Raw genomic sequence first — 27,088 nt, forward strand, 5'->3', positions numbered from 1 at the left:
CTTGCAGACGTTTTGTGACCCAACTAGGGAACATCATCTGTGCTAGAAGGGGAGAGGAGGAGGAGGAGGAGGAGGAGGAGGAGGAGGAGGAGGAGGAGGAGGAGGAAGAGGAGGACTGTAGGGTCCTTGGGAACATCATCCTTGGTGGAGCAGTGGGCTGATGCCTCCTTAAGTAACCCCAGCTGCCTGCCATTAGTGCAGGTTCGAGTCCCACCAGGCTCAAGGTTGACTCAGCCTTCCATCCTTCCCAGGTAGGTAAAATGAGGACCCAGATTGTTGGGGGCAATTAAGCTGACTTTGTAATAATGCCGCTTGGGGTGTGTGTGAAAGCCCTAATAAGCAGGCATATACATAGAATGAAGGCTATTGCTAAGCTTGTAAGCCGCCCTGAGTCTTCGGAGAAGGGCGGGATATAAATGGAATTAAAATAAAATAAAAATAAAATAAACTAGGGAATATCATCAGGAGGAGGAGGAGGAGGAGGAGGAGGAGGAGGAGGAGGAAAGCCCTGTAGGGTCCTTGGTGCGCTCTGAGCTTGGCGGTTTTCTTGCAGACGTTTCATGACCCAGCTTGTTAACATCGTCAGGGTTAACAGGGGATGGGGTTTGAGGAATGGTAGAGGAGGGGGAGCAGAACTGTGGACTCCTTGCAGACCCAACTGGGGAACATCATCAGCGCTAGAAGAAAGGAAGGTTTGCTCTCATTTTATAGACAAGTGGCTTGCTCTCTAGGTGTTGGTGGAATTACTCTTCCTGGTTACTTAATTAGGCTGCTGTTTATTGTTTCATTGTTTCTCTGAGTTGGTAATTTCCTGATTGGAGGAACACTGACAGAGAAAGCCACCTGTACATACACAGAGAACAAACCCTCCAGCTGGCTGGGGAATTCTGGGAGTTGAAGCCCACAAGTCTTAAGAGTTGCCAAGGGTGGACACCCCTGCTTTAGAGCTTCAACTGGTCATTCTCAAGCGAAGGCTGCCTGCCTCAGTGTGGGGAGATCCCTGCATTATAGTCAGAAAACAATAAAGTAGCTAGTTGCACTTGGTTGTTTGCCCCTCACTGGAGTTGCCCAAGGGCGTTTGAAAACCGGGATGCTCACTACAGACTCTAGGCCAGGGGTAGGCAACCTTGGCTCTTTTATGACTCGTGGACTTCAACTCCCAGAATTCCTGAGCCAACATGGGGGAATTTTGGCCCCTTCATGACTGGTGGACTTCAACTCCCAGAATTCCTGAGCCAGCATGGGGAAACTTTGGCCCCCTCATGACTCGTGGACTTCAACTCCCAGAATTCCTGAGCCAGCATGACTGAGCTTGGAAGCCTCTCCCTTTCCCCTCAGCATGGCTGGCTCAGGAATTCTGGGAGTTGAAGTTCCCGAGTCATAAAAGAGCCCAGGTTCCCTACCCCTGGATTAGGTATTAAGAGGCTGCGGCTTTTAAGCAAACTTCATTACAAAAACATTTGCATGTTTGTTTGTTTGTTTAAAAAAGCACCCAGAAAGGAATAAAAAAGCGAGCAGCATTTGTGACACCATTTCCTGCTGTTCATCAGCACGCCCAAACTCTTGGACTTCAAAAAAAAAAAAAAGCAAAGTCAAATCAAGAGTGTCAAGAACAAAAAAACCTGTTTCGTTTTTTTCTTCTGAAATGAGCCAACAAGCCACAAACACGGAGGGTGCTGTGTTCACAATGATAGCAATAAAGGAAATGAAAGTGTGGCTGGACCAAAAAAGCAGCGACTTGCAACAGAGAGAGAATGTCTCCAAGGGTGAAGAAGGTGCTCGGCTGATCTCACACTGACACACACACACACACACCACACATATACACAAGCTGCTGCTGTGCTGGTGCAGCTTGATGAATCCTTTCCTAGTGGACAATCCCTTAAACAGGAGCCCGCTTGTGTGCGGCAGCAGCCAAAGAAAGCTAACACAATTCTAGGCTGTACAAACAGAGGCATAGAATCAAAATCACGTTGACGTATTACCACCACTTTACAACGCCTTAGTAAGGCCACACACCTACAATACTGCATCCAATTTTGGTCACCACATTACAACAAAGATGTTGAGACGCTGGAAAAAGCGCAGAGAAGACCAGCAAAGAAGATTAAAGGCCTGGAGACTGAAACGTGTGAAGAACTGCAGGATTTGGGTTTGGCCAGTCTGGAGAAGAGAAGGACCAGGGGGGACAGGATAGCAGTCTTCCAGAATCTCAGGGGCAGCCCCAAAGAAGAGGGGGAGTCAAGCTATTCTCCAGAGCGCCTGAAGGCAGGACGAGAAGCAACGGATGGAAATTAATCAAGGAAAGAAGCAACCTGGAACTAAGGAGGAATTTCCTGATAGCGAGAACAAATTAGCCAGCTTTATGGAAGTTGCCTTCAGATGTTGTGGCTGCTCCATCACTGGAGGTTTCCAAGAAGAGGCTGGACAGCCATTTTTTAAAAATTCCATTTATATCCCGCCCTTCTCCGAAGACTCAGGGCGGCTTACAAGCTTAGCAGTAGCCTTCATTCTATGTATATGCCTGCTTGTTAGGGCTTTCACACACTCCCCAAGCGGCATTATTACAAAGTCAGCTTATTGCCCCCAACAATCTGGGTCCTCATTTTACCTACCTGGGAAGGATGGAAGGCTGAGTCAACCTTGAGCCTGGTGGGACTCGAACCTGCACTAATTGCAGGCAGCTGGTCTTACTTAAGGAGGCATCAGCCCACTGCTCCACCAAGGCTCTATTTGTCTGGAATGACGTAGGATTTCCTGCCTATGCGGGGGGCTGGACTAGAAGACCTCCAAGGTCCCTTCCAGCTACTCTAATTCTTCCTCTGCAGTGTTCTCCTGGCTGGTTGGCCCAGCACAGCGTCCCCAGGAAGAGCGAGGGAGACAGTCCGCAGAGAGCCAGGCCCAGCGTCCGGAGCAGAGAGAGAAATGCCAGAAGGCCAGAGATGAAACATCGCAAGAGGGTCCAAGATGGCTGTGCTTAAGCCCTGCAACCGAGCCGGGAAAGGTGGGGGGGGGGCGAAGCAGAGGTGCAGGCCTGCTTCCCTGCAGCCCCCTCCCCAGCACAGCCCGTGACCTCCACCCAGAGGCCGGCAATGTCCTCCAGACCCTCCATGCAGCTCGGAGCAGCCCTGATCTCCCGGGGGGGGGGGGGGGGAAGCGGGCAGGGGAACCAGCTGTTGCTCGGTATATTTAGCTCAGGAAAGAAAAGTGATCCGTCCTGTCAGGCTGGCAAAGTCCGGCTTCCAAAAGGCTCAGGAAGTGGCGGTGGCCAGGCTGGGGGGGGGGGCTGCTGCTGTGGTGGTGGTTTTCTGGGAAGCCAAGAGTCCCGGGGGCTGCTCCGTCCCCTGCAGAAGAGCAGGAGCCAAGCAAATAGGCTGTGCTGAGCCTTCCTTCCGTGCCCTCCCTCCCTCCTTAATCAACTTCCTCCCTCTTTCCCTTCCCTTCCTCCTTCCTTCCTTCCCTCCCTCCACCCGCCTGCCCGCCTTCCCTTCTTCCTCCTTCCTCCCACGGCTCAACCCAGCCTTCCAGTTCTTCGTAAGAACCCCCCCCTGGGGCACGTTGGCACCCCTGCCCATCCACCCGGAGGGCCCACCTCACCATGGAGCTCCGCTGCTTCCCGTCTCAACCTACTGAAACAACGCCTAGAAAAGGAGAATCAAAACGACTAAAATGTCACAAAAACAGAAGTGATTTTGAAAAGGTGGGTTGAGGGAAGCGGGGAAAAAGCACTCATTTGCCCGTAAGATGCCCACTTGGAAAGCCCGAGAGAAGAGCTGGCGGACAACAGATGCTGACAAAATCAGGAGCTCAGATACTTCAAAGGACCACCACAACGCGACAACCTGCTAAGTTTGTAAGCCGCCCTGAGTCTTCGGAGAAGGGCGGGATTTAAATGGAATTAAAATATAAATAAATAAATAAATAAATAAACCTGCAAAACCGTTGCACAAGCTGCAGGGCACCTCCCGGTCACCTTTGCAGGTGTTCAGGCTGGTTGTGGAGAAGGTGACCCCCTTGGCCGGGGAATTCTGGGAGTTGAAGCCCGCAGGTCTTAAAGGGGCCGAGGTTGGACACCCCTGGTTTAGCGCCTTCTCTTGCAACAGAGACCCCTAAATCTGGCTTGTGAGCTAATCATACATTGAAAATCAACCCTACTGTCAGGAAAAATCTATTTTTTAAAAAAAATTGTGACTGTTAATGTTTGAATGGCATCGTAAGAAATTCTTCCCTGCGTGTCACGTTCTTAAAAACCAGAGGACCCCTGCAGAACAAAGAAAAATAAAGAGGGACGAAATGCTTTCCTCTTTGGCAACCCAAGGATCATCTCCGCACCGTCGAGTAGCCTTGTAAAATTATTACTTCGCATGCGTAAAAATGGCCTTGGATTAAAGGGGATGGAAAACCGGATCCCCGATGCTCCTTAACAACATGATGGGCAGGAGAAAGCCGATCTCCAGGCAGAGGATTTGCAGAGAGGCTGATCAGCAGCTCAAGCTGGCTCCTGAAAGGGCCCTGAGGACTATATTAAGACGGCAGCTGAGAAGCCCGTCAAACTCACGTGCGTAGCTTGAACACGCAGCCGAGGAGCTTCACTGCCACAGGAGGGAGGGAGGGAGGGAGGGAGGGAGGGAGGGTGGAGCAGGAGAAGGAAGCAGAGGAGGAGGAGGAAGAGGAGAAAGGAAAGGAAGAGGAGGAAGAGGAAGGGAAGGAGGAAGAGAAGGGAGGAAGAGGAGGAGGAGGAGGGAGGGGGAGGAGGGCTGTGGGGTTCTCTCTCAGCTTGGCTGCAGACATTTCATCACCCAACTTAGGACCACCTGCCTCCAGACGCGGTGAATGCTCCAACACTCCCAAGTTTTTAAGAGGAGACTGGACAGCCATTGGTCTGAAATGGTGTAGGGTCTCCTGCCTGAGCAGGAGGTTGGGCTAGATGACCTCCAAGGTCCCTTCCAACTCTGCTATTCTATTCTATTCTATTCTATTCTATTCTATTCTATTCTATTCTATTCTATTCTATTCTATTCTATTCTATTCTATTCTGTTGTGTTCTGTTCTACTCTATTCTACTCTAATTCTATTCTGTTCTGTTCTGTTCTATTCTACTCTAATTCTATTCTGTTCTGTTCTGTTCTATTTTCCATATTCTATTCTATTCTATTCTATTCTATTCTATTCTATTCTATTCTATTCTATTCTATTCTATTCTATTCTATTCTATTCTACTCTAATTCTATTCTACTCTAATTGTATTCTATACTCTACTGTAACTAGGGAACATCATCAGTTTGTGGACAGGAGGAGGAAGAGGCGGGGGGGGGGCTAGTCATAAGCTCAGAACCGCACATGTTGGTCTCCTCCTCCTCCTCACCTTCCTCTTAGTCACCCATAGAAGAGGAGCTTCCAAAAAGCACCAGAAGGGGAGGCCACGTTTTGTCTCGAGACCCTCCAGATTTCCTTTCTTCTTCCTCCCTCTGCAGAAGTCTGCCCTATCAGCCCCCTCTGGGAGAAGGGAACCGGGATCTGCCGAAAAACGGGAGGGAGCCCAGGCCACGATCCGGAACCCTCACGGCACTTTCTGGACCGTGGCCAGGACCGGCTCCTGCCCCCCCAGAGGGGAGGGGTGAGGAGGAGGCCCCGGGCCCACCTGGGAGGGTCCCCAGCAAAGGGGCCGGTCCAGGCTGGGCTCCCAGGCAAGCCAAGGCCGTTGTGACGGGGATTCGGGAAGACTCCGGCCTCCCTCGCTGGACTGCCGGGATGGGACAGCCGGGAGCGGAGGCCAACGGGCGTCTCTCATCAGCCCACCAAGGGGAGGAAGCCCGCATCTCCTGCTCTTCCCACAGGGCAGCCCGGCAGGAGCCTCTCCAGCCGCCAATTCTCCCCTCTCCTTCCAGCGCAGGGAGAAAGTGCCAGCCGCCCGTCCTGGCCCTGTTCCTGGGACTGCCATCACGACCCCGGCCAGCTTCTGGCGCCTGCCCTCATCCTGGACGCTGTCGGGGAGGCCGCCTGCCCTCCCAGCTCCAAGCGGGGCGGAATTCACCCCGTTCCTGCCGGCCTTCCTGCTTCCCGCCGAGAAGGCTGCCTGCCCCCCAGGCCGGGACGCCCTCCTGGCCAGGTGCCTGGTGGGATCCTTTTCGGCCCCTGCGGAGATCCCTCCGTCCTCCAGGTCCCAAAGGTGCTTTTTCCCAAAAGGCAACCGGACTTTCTCGGTTGTTTCTTCTGAAAACGTTTCGCTTCTCACCCACCCGCTGCGGAAGTAGGAGACTCTGCGCCAGGGGTCCCCAGCCGTGGCAACTTTGAGACCTGTGGACGTCAACTCCCAGAATTCCCCAGCCGGCCATGCTGGCTCCGTGCCATGTCGGACAAAGGGCTCCCCAGCCTCTTCTTAAAGGCCTGGACCTTATTCTACACAGGAGAGCCCTCGAAAGGCTCCCTCGGCCTTGCAGAGCCCGCCCCAGCAGAAGGCTGAGCGCAAACCAGCCAGGCCCAAGGCCGTTCCCCTGGGAAACTGCCCTCCGCCCATCAAGGAGGCGGTGGGGAAAACACAAGTGCAGCCCCCCCACGCCCCGGTGGGGAAAGAAAGGCAAGCTCCAGATGCCCTGCCAGGGCTGAAGGTGGAGCAGGAAGGGCAGGTTTCCAGGCAGGCACCACCCGTCCTGGGGACGCAGCTCAGAAGAACAGGGCCGCTGCACCCCCGCAGGGCTTTTAAATTACTCTCCCGGCTCTCGGCCAAGCTTGCAGCCAGGAGAATGAAAGCTAAATATAGAAGCCAGGGTTGGGAGAGTCCGTGTAGGCCAACATGTCTCCCTGCCCGATTCAGTCTGCAAATTTGAAATGAAAACGTCCCCCAGATTGATGGCCGATGTTTCGTCACATTTTTGCTAGTCTAAAATGCAGCTATGGGGTTTCCTGCCGGAGCAGGGGGTTGGACTAGGTGACCTCCAAGGTCCCTTCCTCGGTCCTGCCCTCCAGAGCCCTCGAACCTCCGCTTTGCAAGGCCCTTTCCAGGGCCCCAGTCAGTCTCCTCCTTGCAACTCTTTTCTTTCCACAAGCATTTATCCTATCTAGCGCTGATGATGTTGCCTAGTTGGGTCATGAAATGTCTGCACCCAGGACCCCACAGTTGTCCTCCTCCTCCTCCTCCCCCACTCCCTCCTAGCATTGACAGTGTCACCTAGTTGGGTCATGAAACGTCTGCAAGGAAACCACCCAGCTCAGAGAGCACCAAGGACCCCACAGTCCTTCCTTCCTTCCTTCCTCCACTCTGCAAACCCTAATCCTTCCTTCCAGCACTGATGATGTTCCCTATTTGGGTCATGAAACGTCTGCAAGGAAACCACCCAGCTCAGAGAGCACCAAGGGCCCCATAGTCCTCCTCTCCTCAAACTCCCTTCTAGCACTGATGATGTTCCCTAGTTGGGCCATGAAATGTCTGCAAGAAAACCACCCAGCTCAGAGAACATCAAGGACACCACAGTCGTCCTCCTCCTCCTCCTCCCTGCAAGCTCTCCTCCCTTCTACCACTGATGAGGTTCCCTAGTTGGGTCATGAAACATCTGCAAGGAAAACCACCAAGCTCAGAGAGCTTCAAGGACCCCACAGTCTGTCTGTCTGACTGACTTTCTTTCCTTCCTTCCTTCCTTCCTTCCTTCCTTCCTTCCTTCCTTCCTTCACTGATGAGGTTCCCTAGGTGGGTCATGAAACATCTGCAAGAACACCACCCAGCTCAGAGAGCACCAAGGACACCACAGTCCTCCTCCTCCTCCTCCTCTTCTTCCCTGCAAGCCCTCCTCCCTACTAGCACTGATGATGTTCCCTAGTTGGGTCATGAAACGTCTGCAAGGAAACCACCCAGCTCAGAGAGCACCAAGGACCCCATGCTTCAAATATTCTTTATGTTTGCTATCCTGCCTTCATTTCACCCGTGTGAATCCTTCAGCCCTGGACTCAGAACTTCAAACTGACCACCGCCGAATCGATGGGAACCTCTGGGTCAATCTCTCTACAAACCTGGGCAACTTTAGGATGTGTGGCCTTTAAACTCCCAGAATTCCCCAGCCAGCCATGCTGGGAACTAAAGCCCACAGATCTTAAAGTAGCCAAGGTTGAAAAATGTCACTCTGAGTTGACTTGTTTTGCCTTCTTTGCAAAATGAGAGCAAGTTTGTTTTAGAAATGAGTGAAGGAAGATAAACAAAGAATCTCCAGTGGAGGGAAATGGATTAAAAGTAAAAGTGATGAAAAAGCAACTTGGGGTGAAATGAAAGTGAGGAAAGGCTGGAAGGAATATCCCAAAGATCGTATAACAAAATAACAGAGTCGGAAGGGACCTTAGAGGTCATCTAGTCCAACCCCCTGCTCAGGCAGGAAACCCTATTCCATTTCAGACAAACGTCTGTCCGGTCTCTTCTTAAAAGCTTCCAGTATAGGAAATGGCAGCGATGTACGAAACTTGGTTTCATGCTTTTTTCTAACTCAGCACAACTCTGCAGGAAAACAGTTGCTAAAGTTTAAACACGATGAGCAACTATATTGCAAAAATATGGAATTTGGTATTTTATGAAGGACTTTGGCTCTTCTTAAGCTGGGGATCCGTGAAGGGGATGGTCCTCCAAATATCAAGAGGGAGGAACACCAGAATGTAAAAAAGACGTTGAGACTCTGGAAAGAGGGCAGAGAAGAGCAACAAAGATGATCAGGGGGGCTGGAAGCAAAAACATACGAAGAACGGTTGAAGGCATTGGGTATGCCTAGTTTCATGAAAAAAAAAAGATTAAGGGGGATGCAATAGCAGTATTCCAGTGTTTGAGGGGCTGCCCCAAAGAAGAATTGGGGGTCAAGCTATTCTCCAAAGACCCTGAAGGCAGGACAAGAAGCAACGGATGGAAACTAGTCAAGGACAGAAGCAACCTGGAACTAAGGAGGAATTTCCTGACGGTGAGAACAATTAACCAGTGGGAACCACCTGCCTCCAGAAGTCGTGGGAGCTCCAGCACTGGAGGTTTTCAAGAAGAGACTGGACAGCCGTTTGTCTGAAATGGAATAGGGCTTCCTGCCTGAGCAGAGGGTTGGACCAGATGACCTCCAAGGTGCCTTCCAACTCTTGTCATTCTTTTATACTGTCATTCAGTCATCAAAGAGGGATTTCAAAAGATGGTGATGCTGGCTGGGGAATTCTGGGAGCTGAAGTCCGCAAGTCTTAATGCTGCCAAGTTTGGAGATCCCTGGACCAATCTGTGGAAGCCGTGGGGATCGGTGGCTCTTAGCCTGGATGGCGGGGTGTGTGTGTGTGCACGCGCACGCGCCTCTGAAGGCATCTGCTGGGAGACCAATTAGTCCAGCCCTCTTTGGAAGACACCCCAGTTGGGGTAAACGGCACCCCCATCCCGTGCCAGTGAATCCCAAGCTGAAAAGGAGAACCTGCGGTTATTTTTCAAGCTGCTCTGTTCATATTTTGCCCAGAAAAGAAACTCAAGGTGGGAAATCCTTGGGCTGAGCTGGTTTTTGCGTGCCCCTCGGATGCTCTCCCGGGCAAGGGCAGGGGGCAGTTTGGACGGAAAGAGCCGCTGCTGCGTTACAACCTCCGGAAAGGGAGCGTGGCGGGTGGCAGGGCGGAAGAGGGTTGCCCGGCGGCTTAGAGAGGTCTAACGTTTTCCATGCGGAGACCAGAGCAGGCCAGGCCAGGCCAGGCTGAGCACCAGCACCCGGCTGGGAACGGCAAGCTGTGTACGGAGAGACACCCCACATTTTGCCATTTTCAAGAATCTGAAAGGATCTATAAAAACTCTGTAATTGTCTGGTTTGGCCCAGCAACTGAACAAGGACCGGTTCGGACTTCGACGGAGCGTTAGGACTGCAGAAAAAACTGTTGCAACCAGCCACTCCTCCCACCCAGGGCCTGCGTGGTGCACAGGTCAGAAAGAGGGCTGAGAAAATGTCTTGCAGAACATCCAATCCCCCACACAAACTGTTCCAGCTCCTCCCCTCAGGACGAGCTATGGGGCACTGCAGGCCAACAAGGCAAGTTCCCTTCCCCTGTGCCGTCGCTCTGCTGATTTTCACTATTGGTATCTTGTGGTTTATCAATTGTTGTTTGTAATTTACGATCAATGATCGTAACTATGATTTATGATCTACGAACTATGACTTGCTGTTTATCGGTACACTGAGAGCTTCTGAACAGGAGACAAATTCCTTGTCTGTCCAGCCACATTTGGCCAATAAAGAATTATATTCTATTCTGTTATGCTTTGTTCTGTTCCGTTCTGTTCTATGTTCTGTTCTATTTTATTCTCTTCTATATTCTGTTCCATTATATATTCTATTCCATTCTATTCCACATATTCCAATTCCAATCCTAATCCCAATCCCAATCCTAATCCTATTCTCTTCTATTCCATTCCAGTCTATGCCATATTCTAGATATTCTGCATTCTGCCCTGTCCTGTTCTGGAGGGTTCTGCTCTAGGCCGGCCTTCAGCCAGGAGTTCATCCTCATCCCTTCCTATCGATTGCTGATCAGACTGGGAGAAGACGCGGCTTAGAAAATGCAGGCTGTCCTCGACTTACGACCACAACTGAGCCCAGAACTTATGTCGCTAAGTGAGAAACGTATATATAAAGCGAGTTTTGTCCCCTTTTACGACCTTTCTTGCCACAGTTCTTAAGTGAATCGCTGCAGTGGTTAAATTAGTAACCCGGTCATTAAGCGAATCTGGCTTCCCTCCCCCTGTTCATTTTGCTTGTCGGAGGGATGTGAAAGGGGATCACGTGATCCCACCGAGACACCGCAACCGTCACAAATACGAGTCAGTCGCCAAGTGTCTGAATTTCAATCACCTGAACGTGGGGATGCTGCAGCGGTCATAAATGTGAAAAATAATCTTTTCCGTGCCGCTGTAACTTCGAATGGTCACTAAACGAACGGTTGTAAGTCGAGGGGTGGGGGTGGGGCTGCAAGGCTGTGCCTCACGGGGAGGGCCCGGCTCCCTTCTTGTCCCAAGCCATCATCCAACCAGGATCACCTGAAGCGGGGTTACCCAGGGAGCCAATGGGGGGGGGACCCCAAGCCCTCACCTCATCGCTCTCCTCCACGTCCACGTTGCCGTTCGCGTCGTCGTCCATCTGCTTGTGGATGTTCCGGACGGCTTCAAAGCTCAGCTGCTCGTCCTCATTGTGGCACAGCGGACGGTCAATGCGGCAAAACTCTGCGGGGGGGGGGAGAGGGGGGAGAGTGAGAAAGGCCAGGGAAATGGGTTGGGGGGGGGAATCCCCCAAATCCAGGCCCGAGCACTTGCATTTTTAACAGTATTTTATTTGTGCACAGGTAGTCCTCCAGTTACGGCCACAATTGAGCCCAAACGTTTTGTGGCTAGGTGAGACATTTGAGACGTGAGTTTTGGCCCCGTTTTATGACCTTCCTTAAGTGAATCGCCATAGTTCAGTTAGTAACAGGCTTGTTAAGCGAACCCACCTCCCCCACTGACTTTGCTTGCCAGAGGTTCGCAGAAGGGGATCACGTGACTTCAGGACACCGCGACCGTCGTAAATGTGAGCCGGTTGCCAAACATCCCAATTTCGATCGTGGGACCCTGGGGAAGCTGCAACGGTCGCTAAGCGTGCAAAGCGGTCGTAAGTCGCTGTTTTCATCGCCCTTGTAACTTACTTACTGCAGTGTTTCGCTTAACAAATGTGGCCGGAAAGGTCGTGAAATGGGGCAAACCACACTTAACAAATGTCTCACTTAACAACAGAAATTTGGGGCTCAATTGTGGCCGTGGCTGTCCTGAAAACTGAAAGAGGGTCTTTCCTGGGACCAGAAAAGACTCCAGCCTCCCTCTCCTTGCGTTTCACACCCACCTTTTCTCAGCACCCCTCGCCCACCCACCCACTCGGCCGCCTGCACTGCAGGTCTTCAGCCCAGAGCCCCCCGGAGCCCCCCCCCCGGAGCCGGGCCGAGAGGAAGCCGTGCCCCGCCAGCCGAGTGAGCCAAAACCCCAAAGAGGCCGGATGAGTCAGAGGCTACGAAGGCGCCCACCCCCTCCTGCCCGCGCAGGTGCCGGCGGAAGACGGGCTCAGCCGGCTGAGTCACCCGTGGGCACGCTCGGAGGAGCAGGGCAAGGAAGCCTGGCTGGAAGGAAGCTGCTTCTGCTGAAGCTGCAGAAGCCGGTCGCAAACGGGGCCCTCGGGGGCCGCGGGAGAACGGAGCCTGCAAGACTGGCAAGCTGCTCTTGATGCAGCTTCAGCGCAAACTAGGATCCGCTCCTGCGGTCGGCTGCAAGCCTGGAAGCGCAATTCTCCCGCCCTCACCCTAAATAAAGCCCGCTTTACTGTATTTAGCCTAAGGCATGTCGTACGTGGACTTGCAATGTATATTAACTCTTCACCTAGGTTAAAAGCCCAAAACAATACGAACCTTAAGAAGATCTAACAGAATAACGGAGCTGGAAGGGACCTTGGAGGTCTTCTAGTCCAACCCCCTGCTCCTATTCAGGGCTGTCCATTGTTGGAGAGGTAGTTCAAAACCTGGCACCTTGTTGTGTAGGATCATCTATACCGAGGCTTTTCAACCAGTGGTACGGGTACCACCTGTGGTACTTTGGCACCTGGCAGGTGGTACACGGCCATCCTAGAAAAGTGGTAGCGGGGGAGGGGAATGAGCTGAACCAGTGGCAGCACCGTACAAGTCTGAGTGAGAGACGGCTGGAGCTGCAGGGCTGAGCGGAAGCGCCAGGATCAGTGCCAGGATCCAGCTGGAGCTCGGCGTCGATCCTGGCGCTTCTGAGCCTAGAAGAAGCGCCGATCAGCTGGAATGTCGCAGCATCTCCAGGGTCTTGTGATTTACATTCAGATGCTTAGCAACTGATTCATATTTATGACGGTCACAGTGTCCCAGGGCCATGTGAAGTGACCAAAACCTGCTGCAACCACCCAGCAGACAGGGGGGGGGATAAAAACCAAACTCACCCCACCCCACCCCGCTGCCAATCCTCAACAGAAATGCTCACAACAATGAAAACCTCAGACAGGAGGAATAGCGTCGCCGGGTGGGCAGGCAGGTGTCTTGCTCGGCTGTGGCTTGGGGGGGCACTTTTTTCAGTGCCAGTGGGGGCTTCCTAGATTCCTACAACCTGATGACTTCAGGAGGATCTCTCTCTCTCTCTCCACCCCTTGTGCAGCTGTGGTCTCTGCACCCTCTTATCTGGCCATTCCCGAGGCAGCCACACTTTCCCATACACCACTGCGTTCCTTCCTAAAGCAAAGGCTCCGATTGCAAAAACAGTTTATGTTGCATTCTTCTACTACATTTGCCCTTATCCATCGTAGGGAACCTTAGTAAGGCCACACATCTACAATGCCGCATCCAGTTTTGGTCACCACGTTACAAAAAACATGCTGAGACTTTGGAAAAAGTGCAGCCACTAAGATGATTAAAGGCCTGGTGATAAAAACACATGAAGAACGGTTGCAGGAATTTATTTATTTATTTATTTTATTTTTATTTTAATTCCATTTATATCCCACCCTTCTCCGAAGACTCAGGGCGGCTTACAAGCTTAGCAGTATCTATTGGGTATCTCTGCTTTAATGAAAGTCAAGCTCTTCTCCAAAGCGCCCCAAGGCAGGACAAGAAGCAACGGATGGAGACTAACCAAAGAGAGAAGCAGCCCGGAACTATGGAGAAATTTCCTGACAGTGAAGACAATCAATCGATCACTGGAAGAGCTTCAGATGTTGGCTTATGAACCACCCTCTCAATTGTTTCTACAAAAGGGTTGAGCTGGTAGGGATGACGGAGAGGCTGGTTGGGAAGGGCAAATGATCTGAGCCCGGCCAAAGCAGGCACAAGACTGCCTTCGGGTCTTCTACAGGGAAAATGCCCAGCCTCCCCCAGCGTGCGCCATGCCAACGTCAGAAACCGCTGGAGCAAAGGCAGGCACCCTCGTTGCTTTATCAGGAAGGGACACAAAGGCTGCTTGAGAGCCTCAAGTGCCCCGACTGGCTAAACAGCCTCTGAGGGAAACTTCCTGGAGAAGAAAGGCCAACAAGGCCAAAGAGAGCGGCGGATGGGCACAACCACACTCCAAACACGAGAATTCCTAGTTTGCGGTTCCTCCCCCCCCCGGCACAGTTCCTCTGGCAAGGGTACGACTCAAACGAAGCGGCCTGCCTCTGCCAAACTACGGGCATAACGGGTACCGTGTCTTCACGCTGATTTGCACATGAGAGTGACGTGTTGTTTCCACAGGTGACAGTTAAAACGTAGAACAGTTGCATGCCTAGATTAATGAAGAAGAAGGACTAAGGGGGACCAAAGAGCAGTCTTCCAATATTTGAGGGCTGCGACAAAGAAGAAAGGGGCCAACCTGTTCTCCAAAAGAGCCTTGGTGGCGCAGTGGGCTAATGCCTCCCTAAGTAACACCAGCTGCCTGCCATTAGTGCAGGTTCGAGTCCCACCAGGCTCAAGGTTGACTCAGCCTTCCATCCTTCCGAGGTAGGTAAAATGAGGACCCAGATTGTTGGGGGCAATTAAGCTGACTTTGTAATAATGCCGCTTGGTGTGTGTGTATGAAAGCCCTAATAAGCAGGCATATACATAGAATGAAGGCTACTGCTAAGCTTGTAAGCCGCCCTGAGTCTTCGGAGAAGGGCGGGATATAAATGGAATTTTTAAAAAAACAAAACCCTGAAGGCAGGAAAAGAATCAACGGATGGAAACTAATCAAGGAGAGAATTAAGGAGAAACTTCCTTAATTAAACTGGATATCCCCAATTCCAGCAACCGTTCTATCTTTTAGCCCCCAGTGCCCTGATCATCTTTGTTGCTCTTCTCTGCACTCTTTCTAAAGATGTTGAAACTCTAGAAAGAGTACAGAGATGATTGGGGGACTGGAGGCTAAAACAGATAAAGAACGGTTGCTGGAATTGGGTCTGTCTAGTTTAACAAAGAGAAGGGTGAAGGGTGACATGATAGCAGGGTTCCAGTATCTCAGGGGCTGCCCCAAAGAAGAGGGAGTCAAGCTATTCTCCAAAGCCCCTGAAGGCAGGACAAGAAGCAACGGATGGAAACTAGTCAAGGAGAGAAGCAACCTAGAACTAAGGAGAAACTTCCTGACAGTGAGGACAATTAACCAGTGGAACCACCTGCCTCCAGAAGCTGTGAATGCTCCAACACTGGAAGTCTTTAAGAAGAGACTGTCTGAAATGGTATAGGGTTCCCAGCCTGAGCAGGGGATTGGACTAGATGACCTCCAAGGTCCCTTCCAGCTCTATTCTACTCTATTCTATAATTCTGTAATTCTGTCATTCTGTCATTCTGTTCCGTTCCATTCCTATTCCTATTCCTATTCCTAACAGTGAGGACAATTAACCAGTGGAACAGCTTGCCTCTAGAAGTTATTGGTGCTCCATCTCCAATCAGACTCAATGACCCAGCCTGAATGTGCTTTTCCACACTTATGAACAGACAGGAGACTTTCCATTGGGCTACCCACCCTTTAAATACGCCCCCCTCCCCCTGAAATGTTACCAAGCCAGACAATATTGACTTTTACTAAGTTATTAAAAACTGAAGCGTCTTGGAAAGGCATTGCTGGTGTATGAATGACAGTATCAGCTACGGTTTGCATATTTTATCTTTAACTGAAGCTGCGTTACTATTTGTTTACTTTATATATATATTTTTTATTCTTGCTAATGTTATTTATTTAAATTTATCGGCCGCCTATTTCCAGCGGACTCCTATTTATGTTATGGATAACAGTTGGAAGGGACCTTGGAGGCCTTCTAGTCCAGCCCCCTGCTCAAGCAGAAGACCCTGTATCATTTCAGACAGGTCGCTGTCCAATCTCTTTTTAAAAACCTCCCAGTAACGAAGCACCCACCATATCTGAAAGCCAGCCATTCCACTGGTTAATTGTCCTCCCTGTCAGGAAGTTTCCGCTTAATTCCAGGTTGCTTCTCTCCTTTTCCACCCATTGCCTTCTGATGCTTTGCGGAATGATTTGACACCCCCCCCCCCTCTTCTTTGTGGCAGCCCCTCAGATACGGGGAAACTGCTATCACGTCACCTCTGATCCTTCTCACTAGACCTGGGCTAGGCAACCTTGGCCCCCTCATGACTGGTGGACTTCAACTCCCAGAATTCCTCACCCAGCAAGGCTCCGCTTGGAAACCTCTCCCTTTCCCCTCAGCGTGGCTGGCTCAGGAATTCTGGGAGTTGAAGTCCACCAGTCATAAAGCGGCCTAGGCCAGGGGTAGGCAACCTTGGCTCTTTTATGACTTGTGGACTTCAACTCCCAGAATTCCTGAGCCAGCATGGGGGAACTATGGCCCCTTCATGACTTGTGGACTTCAACTCCCAGAATTCCTCAGCCACCATGGCTCCGCTTGGAAACCTCTCCCTTTCCCCTCAGCGTGGCTGGCTCAGGAATTCTGGGAGTTGAAGTCCACCAGTCATAAAGCGGCCTAGGCCTAGGCCAGGGGTAGGCAACCTTGGCTCTTTTATGACTGGTGGACTTCAACTCCCAGAATTCCTCAGCCAGCATGGGGGAACTATGGCCCCTTCATGACTTGTGGACTTCAACTCCCAGAATTCCTGAGGCAGCATGGCTCAGCTTGGAATCCTCTCCCTTTCCCCTCAGCATGGCTGGCTCAGGAATTCTGGGAGTTGAAGCCCACGAGTCATAAAAGAGCCCAGGTTGCCTACCCCTGCACTAGACAAACCCCGTTCCTGCAACTCCCCCTTGAGCTTCGGATGGCCCCGGACCTCCGGTCCTTTCACCGCGACCTCAAGACGTTCTTTTTCCATTAGGCTGACCTGGATTGATGATGGGTTTTTAAAAGTTTTAATTTTAATTGTGCAATTAACATTTGGGGCTGTTATTTAATTTTTTCTTAACTTTTGTACTGTTGGTTTTTTATTGTTGTTAGCCGCCCTGAGTCCTCTGGGAGATAGGGCGGCATATAAGTCCCATAATAAACTGTACTTCATATATTTTAGCTTCCGGCCCCCTGATCATCTTTGTTGCTCCTCTCTGCACTCTTTCTAGGGTCTCAACGTTGTTTTATATGCTTGGTTGCATTTCCAACAGCTGGTTTCTGCCTTCTGAAACCTCTCCGAATATTGGCTGTCCAAAATACGGGCGGAGGGAAAGCCGCAGGGGACAGCAGCTCCTGCTCTGCGATCCGAGCTTGTGAGTCCTCCAAAGGCATCCAGACGGCCCCTGGGCCCAGCAGGGCTCTTGTGTTCTGAAAAAAAGAACAGGGGCCTCCAAGCGTGGCAACTTTTAGGACTTGTGTCCCAAAGATGCTTTTTCAAAAGGCAACTGGAGTGTTTTTCCTTGAAGGCATTTCGCTTTTCATCCAAGAAGCTTCTTCAGTTCTGACTGAATAGTGGAAGATGGAAGGATTTATATTCCTTGCAGTCATCTGGTTGTTAGCGGTCCCTGTGAGAGTTGTTAGCGGTCCCTTGAAGGTGTATCTGTGCCCTGCGGGTCAGCCGAGTCAGGGTGCAAATGGGCGTGCAACCTTCTTGGGTAAACCTCCAAGTAGCCTCCACGGCTCTCAGAGGGAGCGCTAACGCCCAGAGGACCGCAAGGAATGTACAGCCAGTCCTTCCATCCTCCACCACCATGGAGTCAGAACTGAAGAAGCTCCTCGGAGGAGAGGCAAAACCTCTTCAAGGAAAAACAAAGTCCAGTGGCCTTGTGACCTGGATGACTGAGAACACCCATAGATATTTAAGACTTGTGGACTTCCAACTTTTGAAGTCTATAAGTCCCCAAGTTGCCAAGGTTGGAGGCCCCTGTTCTTTTTTTCTTTATGTATAACTTTTACAGTTTTATCAGTGTACAAAATACAAAGAAAAATAAAAATTAGGAAATTAAGAGAAGAACAAAGGAAGGGAGAAAGAAAACGGCACTGACCTCCAACTGCTTTTAGCACCGTACAAGAGAACCACATTACAAGCTCAGCTTCCTTCTTTTGCACATTAGTATATACCAGCCATCTCTATAACAACAAATCTATCTAATCGGCAAAACCAAAGCCAACGTTTCGGGGTTTTTTTTCATCACAAGCACAAAATCATGTGCTTTTATTTTTATCCAAATAAAAAACATATGTTCTCTTCTTCGAATAGAACAATTTGGAATGGAATACAATAGAATGGAATGGAATGGAATGGAATGGAATGGAATGGAATGGAATGGAATGGAATAGAATAGAATAGAATAGAATAGAATAGAACAGAACAGAACAGAACAGAACAGAACAGAATAGAATAGAAGCTGGAAGGGACCCTGGAGATCTTCTAGTCCAGCCCCCCGCTCGGGCAGGAGACCCTACGTCATTCCAGACAAATAACTGCCCAATCTCTTCTTAAAAACCTCCAGTGATGGAGCGCCCACAACTTCTGGTGGCCAGCTGTTCCACTGGTTAATTGTTCTCTCTGTCAGGAAGTTTCTCCTTAATTCCAGGCTGCTTCTCTCTTTGGTCAGTTTCCAACCACAGTTCCTGCCCATGGTGCTTTGGAGAAGAGTTTGACCCTTTGTGGCAGCCTCTCAAATACTGAAACATTGCTATAAACATTACTGCTTTATCTTCCTTGCAGTTGAAATATTATGCATTTCTATTTGCACTTAATTATCTTTATCAGACCCTGTTCTTAATGGTGAGGGCATTAGAGACATGGAAAACCTGTCCTTATGAAGCCACTGGATCATTTTACACGGGAATGCAAAAAACTGCAATGCACCTTTGTAACCCCCCCCCCCATGGAAGGCGCAGGTGGGTGGGTGAAAAGCCTTAGCAGGGCAAAAATAATAATAATAAAAAAAACCTTTTGTGAGTCAACAGCTCCCAGCACACACAGCCTACGCAGGAATCCAAGAAGGCCTCAAACCATTTAAAAAAGAGAATGGACTATAGAAATTCACCCAACTGATAGGAATTAGCAGAAATGCTGCAATTAACTGGTTTAATCAGAGAAAAGAATATATCTAGCAATTTTGTTTCTTCCTGGAAACCATTTCTGGACTTTGTGCTCAAGGCAGGAAAAAAAGTGAAATGGTGACTTTGGGATTTGCTGGTTAGGTCAGTTTGACATTATAGGAATATCGAGCTTTTACTTAAATGTGCAAAACTGAAAAAGTGGAAGCTGCCATTTTACTTTGCATTCTAATACGCTGAAAATGGTTGGAAGTCAATTTTCTTTCCCACTTTATTCCTGCAATTCTTCCTCTTCCTTTTTCCATCTCCTTACCACCTTTATTTGTATTTTGCATGATGATAATCTTAATTCAATTGAACGATCAATTGGAAACGCTTTCAAGCCCTCATTTCTGACTCATCTCTGAATGAGGTGAAATGAAGTTGTACCTTATGTGCAATTTTAGGCCGGGTCTGGATGAGGCCCAAGGAATTCCACTATCACACTGTTTTTCGAACTTGGCAACTTTAAAATGTGTGGACCTCAACTCCCAGAATTGAAGTCCAAACTTTTTTTTTAAAATCCCATTTATATCCCGCCCTTCTCCGAAGACTCAGGGCGGCTTACAATCTAAGCACAATGTGCTTAGCAGTAGCCTTCATTCTATGTCTATGCCTGCTTGTTAGGGCTTTCACACACACCCCAAGCGGCATTATTACAAAGTCAGCTTAATTGCCCCCAACAATCTGGGTCCTCATTTTACCTACCTGGGAAGGATGGAAGGCTGAGTCAACCTTGAGCCTGGTGGGACTCGAACCTGCACTAATTGCAGGCAGCTGGGGTTACTTAAGGAGGCATCAGCCCACTGCTCCACCAAGTTCAAGAAATGCTGCTTTTAGCAGAAACCTCTGCGCTAAACAAGGCATTAATGGCAGTTTTGTAGTGCATTATGAATATCTTGAGATAAATTTCAGGGAAAAAATCAAAGGCTCCTCGATCTAGCTAACATAACGTCTGCATACTGGCATAAGGCCGGCATGCTTGTTCCAAGCAAAGGTTAGTCATTGCTTTACATAATTTTATGACTTCGTATAAAATCAGTCTGTACGAATACAGGCAGAATTTGAGCCGTCGCGGTCAGTAATAAAGTCAGTCAAGACCGAATGGGCTTAATCACTGCCTGGCAGGCAGGAGCAGAGAGCAACATGGCTTTACCAGCTGTGATTTACCGGTTATTATTGCCAAAAATGGAATATTAATAAAAGTTCCCCTTTCCCAGGAAACTCCATCAGCTGTGAAGCAGTTCAGCAGCCTTTTGCGCCATTTATGAGTGCCCAAAATCACATTTGATGGCGAGAACCGTGGCGTATAATTTTAATAAATTAAAATAACGAGGCTCAAAGGCTGGATCTACGATTCCTCTCCTGCTTCTCCCATTGGCAGCAGATGTAGGAATCCTGGACTCTCAAAAGCTTGATACAGGTAGTTCTCGATTTACAACAGAACATTTAGTGACTGTTCAAAGTTACAATCTTTATGATGGTTGCAGCGTCCCCTTTTATGACCTTCTGGCAAGCAAAGTCAAGGGGGAAGCTTGAACCACTTAACAACCGTGCGACTAACTTGACAACTACAATGGTAAGAAAGGTTGTAAAATGGGGCAAGAGTCTCTTAACGAGTGTCTCGCTTAGCAACAGAAATGTGGGGCTCAAATGTGGCCTTGAAGACTACCTGTACTGAAAGAAAAATCAGCAGTCACCTTGGCCTCTTCATGACTCGTGGACTTCAACTCCCAGAATTCCTCAGCCAGCCATGCTGGCTGAGGAATTCTGGGAGTTGAAGTCCACAAGTCATAAAGTGGCCAAGGCTGGGCAACCCTGACCTACAACATGCAGCGTAAGGACTGTAACAACCACTGTGTGGGACGCATCCATGAACAGCAGCTAGCAGTCAGAAGGCAGCAAGGAAACTCCTTAATTGCACAAGATACAAACAGTTTCAACTGGGAAACGGTGAGCATCCAAGACCAGACCGGGTTGAAAAATGTGAGAGAATTCCCAGAGGCCTGGCACTCAGACCAACCTGCCATCAACGGGCACACAGAGATAAACAACGTCTACACCCATTCCAAAGAGATGGTCAAAAAGCAGAAAGGAAACAGAAAGACCAAAACATATCCCAGCCAGCAAAACACCCAGATGAACACTTAAACCAGCGATCAAGAAGCCAGCAACACCCCCATTGAGGAATGATCCATTCTGGCATGACGGCTGAGGAATTCTGGGAGTTGAAGTCCACTCGTCTTCCAGCCGCAAAGGCAGGGAGGCCCTGCTTTCACCCAGCCCTGAGCCAGCCTAGACCAGGGGTAGGCAACCTCGGCTCTTTTATGACTCATGGACTTCAATTCCCAGAATTCCTGAGTCAGCTGACTCAGGAATTCTGGGAGTTGAAGTCCATGAGTCATCAAAGAGCCGAGGTTGCCTACCCCTGGCCTAGAGAAACAAGCCTGAACCATCAGCAGCACCCCCTTGGTGGTGCCTGCAGCGCAGATGAGCCCAGACCACTCAGGGGCAGGCACTGAACTTGAACTCGCCACAGCCAAAGAGGAAACCCCTCCTTCCTGAACTGCAGCCACTAAGGCAGAAGCAACACCCAGTTGAGGGGCACCGACCCAGGACGGCGAAGAATCCGGCCAACTCTGGACGCCACGTTAAGGAACTCTTAAGGCATGCTGGCAGTCCTCAAATTGCCACCACAATTTTGACTGTTAAACAAGGTGGTTGTTAAGTGAACCCTGCCCAGTTTTATTACCTTTTTTGCCATGGTTGTTAAGTGAACCACATGGTTGTTAAGCGAGTCTGGCAGCCCCCACTGATTTTGTTTGTCCTAAGCCGGCTGGAAAAGTTGCAAACGGACAGTACAGGAGTCCGGGATGCTGCAACTACTGCAATCACATGTCCATGGGGACGCTGCAGCAGTCGTAAGTGTGAGGAATGGTGGTAAGTGTGAGGACAGGCAACAGTCCCTTTTCAGTCCCCTTGTGACGGTCCCTAAATGGACAGCTGTAAGTCAAGGACCCTCAAATTACGTGCTCAACCACAGCAGGCCGAGAAGAAGACGAGAGCCTGAAAATTAGGATTTTTTTTCCCCAAAGCCGGCGGCCTGGATGAGCACCACTGGAGGAGAAACAGGCCGGTGTCTCCGCTGCTTCATATTTTGGCAAGCAGCGAAAGGGGAGGGCGCCACTAAGAGAAACACCATCCAGCCCAAACTTTCTGGAGATGCATTCCTGGGATAGCTGCAAAGTGCTCGAACCGTTCCTCAAGACCGTTCTGACTTCCAGCCCACTGACAGTCAGCTCATTAAAAGAAAAAAAAAGAAGGGGGGGTTTCCTTCCAGTTGCCCCCCTTGGTATTGGGGGTTCCAGCAGCGGGAGAATCTAGCACAGACTGGTCAGGAATTGGCTCTGTTCCAATTTAGCCATCCGGATGGTTGGTTTTTTTGCAAATTTCATGACATCCGCTTGCTTTCCTGGGACCGAGTTACTTCCAGCCACCTTCGAACAGTGATGGCTGTCAGGAACCATGTTAGATCCTTATTGACGCATTTGATTACTTACTTATTTTGCCTTGATTACTTTTATAAGTAACTCAATGCAACAGTCAGACACAACCCTCTTTTCTCTTTTCCCCATGACAACCCTGAGGTGGGCTGGGCTGAGAGAGACGGACTGGCCCAAAGTCACCCAGTCAGCTCTTGTGCCTAAGGCGGGACTAGAACTCACCGTCTCCTGATGATTGGCCCAAAGTCACCCAGTGGCTTTTATGGCTAAGGTGAGACTAGAACTCCCCATCTCCTAGTGATTGGTCCAAAGTCACCCAGCCAGCTTTCATGCCTAAGGAGGGACTAGAACTCACCATCTCCTGGTGATTGGCCCAAAGTCACCCAGCTCGCTTTCATGCCTGAAGCAGGACTAGAACTCCCCGTCTCCTGGTTTCTAGCTGCTGCCCTAACCACTAGGCAAACCTGCCTCTCTGTTTTGCCGCGAAAGCCACCATGGAGGGCCAAATCCTGCGGTTCAGCCTCTCCAGGCAGGTCTTTCCCCCCCACCCCTCCACAAGCCAAGTTCAAAGCACATCCCGGGAGACGCGTCTCCTCAGCAGCGGCACCAACTGAGCGAAATCTGGCTAGAAACTCCGTTTTCTCTTATTTATAGTTCTGTATTTGTTGGGAGATTTATAGAAGCCTATTAATAGCCCCGCACAAAACTATGCAGCCCTCCTGACACAGGCAGAAAGACACTGGGGATAAAAATGTGCAGCCTCCGGGCTCTGGGCACGAGCGGAGTTCCCCGGGGCGAGTCCCCCCAAAGCACCCCCTCCCTGCCCTCAGGAATCACACCAGCCGTCACAACGCAGAACGCCAGGCCTGTGCGACACACACGCATCAGCCGAGCAAAAGGAGAAAGGCTGCGACAGGCTGGGCTGGCAGATCCTGGTTTGAGATGGGGGACCTGGGCAGAAACCAGTTCTGCCCCCAGTGGGTCCTCCAGACGACCGCCCCTCCCTCTTCCCCTTCACTGAGAGACGGGGGGGGGGCATATAAATAGAGAGCAAGCCCCTCCCTCCCTTTAGCACGGGTGATGATCCCTAGTCGGGTCTTGAAACGTCTGCAAGAAAATAATATAGCTCAGAGAGCGTCAAGGACCCCACAGTCTTCTTCCTCCTCCTCCTCCTCCCTCAAATCCTGCTCCCTTCTAGCATTGATGAGGTTCCCTAGTCGGGTCATGAAACGTCTGCAAGGAAACCTCCCAGCTCAGAGGGCACCCAGGACCCCCCCCAGGTCAGCCCTGAGCTGCAAACGGTCTCTTTTATTGGTCACCCTCAACCGTTCCTGCTAGATGGTGCAAGTGACAGCCAGGCCGTTGGATGACGCTTTACCAGCCGTTGGTTTGCTTCTGGGGACGATCGCCCCTGCCTGGCCAGATTGGCCCAGTGCCAGCCTTCTGATGGCAGAGCCAAGGCTCCTTTCCTGGGCCAGGCCAGCTCCCCCCCCCCAGCTCCCCTGCAGCCTGGCTGCCCCCAGGCCTGCAATTCTTGTGTGGCAGATGGGTGCCCCGGGCTCTATCCTCAGGACCAAAAGACCTCGGAAAGACAACGTGGGTGGAGCCAGTTTGGGGAAGCCCTGTCAGAAAGCGGGTGGGGTCCCTCCCTGGGCTGAGACCTCCCCACCTCCTCCTGCCTGGTCCTCCACCTTCCCGGCTGGGGGGCTCTGAATATCCCTGCCTGGGCATCCTCAACAACAGCCTGACTTGGCGGTTCCCAGGCAGCCCCGAAGGAGGTAGCTGAGAAATAGGAGGCCTCTGACTCGGGCTGCCATAAGCATTCCCAAACGGGCTCCCTCCAGATGTGTCCGATTAACTTCTGGCTCCTGAATCACCGGATTTCTATTCTAATATACCGGAAGGAGAGCGTCCACTTGAAGAAGGCTGCTTGACCTGACCTGAGCATCAAGGTTTGGGAAAGCAAGGAAGGCTGGAGTGACATCAAGGAAAGACCAACACTCTCCCCCCTCCTCTCTATCTACCTACCTGCCTACCCACCCACCCACCCATATCTATCATCCATTCATCCATTCATCCATTCATCCATTCATCCATCCATCCATCTATCATCTATCTATCTATCTATCTATCTATCTATCTATCTATCTATCTATCTATCTATCTATCTATCTATCTAGTCTATCATCTACCTACCTACCCACCCACATCTATCATCCATTCATCATCTGTCTGTCTGTCTGTCTTCTATCATCTACCTACATACCTACCCACCCACCCACATCATTCATCCATCCATCATCTACCTACCCACCCATATCTATCATCCGTCCATTCATCTATCTATCTACCATCTACCTACCTACCCACCCATATCTATCATCCATTCATCTATCTATCTATCTATCTACCTATCTATCTATCTATCTATCTATCTATCTATCATCTACCTACCTACCTACCCATCCATATCTGTCTGTCTGCCAATCAATTCAATCTGATTTCTATGACCACCCACTCCCTCTGGGAGAGTCTGGGCCTGTTACAAACAATATTCCTAACGTTCCTCTCCCTATAAACCAGCATTCTCCATCGCCTGGCCACGGCTGAGCCCCAGCCGCCCTTCTCCCCGGCCTGCCTGTCCCCCAGCCCTGGGCCAGAAGCGGAGGCCTGCGGGGGACAGCCTCGGGGCGGGGAGCAAAGGCATCCTCTGGAAGGAGAGCCCGGGCCCCACCAGCCCCAGGCTGTGCTTGGATTGTGCCCCGTGTGGGGAGTGGCAGCCCAGAATCACAGTGAAGGAGAACAACAACATCCCGGGGCTGCTGCTGCTTCCACCCAGGTGGGAAACCTCTGCGGAGCCACATTCCTTATGGGGAGGCGCCTGGGAGGGAGAGGGAGGGGCTGGGAGGACCCAGCTACCTCTTGGCTCTCCTCCCGCTTGGAGAAACCAGACGGATTGGAGGAAGGAGAATATCTGTAGCTCAGGGTGGAAGTGAGGGGTCCCTGGTGCTCTCTGAGCTGGGTGGTTTTCTTGCGGACGTTTCATGGCCCAACTGGGGAACCTCATCAGTGCTAACGTCAACACTAGTGCGGATGATGTTCACTAGTCGGGCAATGAAATGTCTGCAAGAAAGCAACCAAGGCTGGCTGAGGAATTCTGGGAGCTGAAGTCCACAAGTCTTAAAGTTGCCAGGTTTGAAGGCCTGTGCCTTCTGCCCTTCCTAATTTCTATGGAGAAACCTTGAAAAGTAATGCGATCGCGTTATCTGTTTCACTTTAATGGTCACTATTTTTATTTTTTTAAAAAAATGGGCAAAGCAGTTCCCAACCTTAACGGTTTAACCCAGCACAATATGCCATTCGCATTCAAAGACGTCAAGGAAGCAAGTGAAGCGGAACTGCAGGGACTTCGGGCAAGGCTGGGTTGTTTGCTTCCCAGAGCTTCGTGCACAATCTCGGCACTTCATTCCAGAAAATTAATCTACGCCATCAAAAACACAGGGGCTCTTCCTGACCGCCTTTCCAAGACAAACAGAAAAAGCACCCAGCGTAGAAACACGGCAGAGCAGAGGCCGTCTCCTCTGGGCTTGGCCAGTCTAAAGAAAAGAAGAAACAGGGGCGACACGATAGCAGCCTTCCAGTATCTCGGGGGCTGCCCCAAAGAAGAGGGAGTCAACCTGTTCTCCAAAGCGCCTGAAGGCAAAGGCAAGAAGCCACGGATGGAAACTCATCCAGGAGAGAAGCAACCTGGAACTAAGGAGAAACTTCCTGACAGTGAGAACAATTAGCCAGTGGAACTGCCTGCCTCCAGAAGCGGCGAATGCTCCAACACAGGAAGTTTTTAAGAAGAGACTGGAATGAAATGGTATAGTGTTTCCTGCCTGAGCAGGGGGTTGGACTAGATGACCTCCAAGGTCCCTTCCAACTTTATTTTTATTATAAGGCCCAGCTTCCCTAGAGGGACAAAGAGGGGCCTGCCACAAAGGCAGCCCTGTGGAGAGACTGCGGCCCCCGCTTCTCCAGATTGGTAGGGGCAGGGGTCTGCAACGTTGACAACTTTAAGAACTTGTGGACTTTAGCTCCCAGAATTCCTCAGCCAGCTATGCTGGCTGAGGAATTATGGGAGCTGAAGTCCACAAGTCTTAAAATTGTCAACGTTGCAGACCCCTGGTATAGGATCTCCTGCTGGAGCAGGGGATTGGACTAGAAGACCTCCAAGGTCCCTATTCTGATTGACTGACTGACTGATTCCTCGGGGAAGATCAAGCCCCAAACAGGGTGGGTGAGAAGGCAGTGTAGCCATTCAAAGGAACGTTGGGTGGTGAATGTATATTAGAAAAAAAATGAGTTTATTTGGGCTCCTAGCAACCAGCAAGGCAGACACCAGGAGTCCATTCAAGTCACTCAGCCTGCAACTGTCCCAGCTCAGCTCCTGGCAAGTGGGTCTCCCCCACCCCTCCCTCCGTCACAGCCTGTGCTGCAAAGGAAGCCCGAAGAAGTGGGCGGTCTAGAGGGGAGAAGAGCTTGAGAAGCCATTATGCGCTGCAGGTTCCGTCCTGGAAAAACCCTCGTGGGAACTGGGCCAAAATGCCTTTCCAAGGC

The 27,088-nt window shown here is 50.6% G+C and overlaps 1 protein-coding gene across 6 annotated transcripts in view; it reads right to left on the bottom strand.

Moving 5' to 3' along the window:
- STIM1 (stromal interaction molecule 1) overlaps positions 1–27,088 on the bottom strand; it is a 68,521-nt gene that overhangs the window by 27,744 nt on the left and 13,689 nt on the right. For all 6 annotated transcript variants that reach the window (XM_083362382.1, XM_083362380.1, XM_083362381.1 and 3 more), the window contains exon 2: positions 11,070–11,200. In XM_083362382.1, the coding sequence (XP_083218508.1) occupies positions 11,070–11,200 (131 nt within the window). The remainder of the gene's footprint in view (positions 1–11,069; positions 11,201–27,088) is intronic.

The sequence above is a fragment of the Vipera ursinii genome, assembly GCF_947247035.1.
Source record: "Vipera ursinii genome assembly, chromosome: 4".
Lineage (NCBI taxonomy): Eukaryota > Metazoa > Chordata > Lepidosauria > Squamata > Viperidae > Vipera > Vipera ursinii.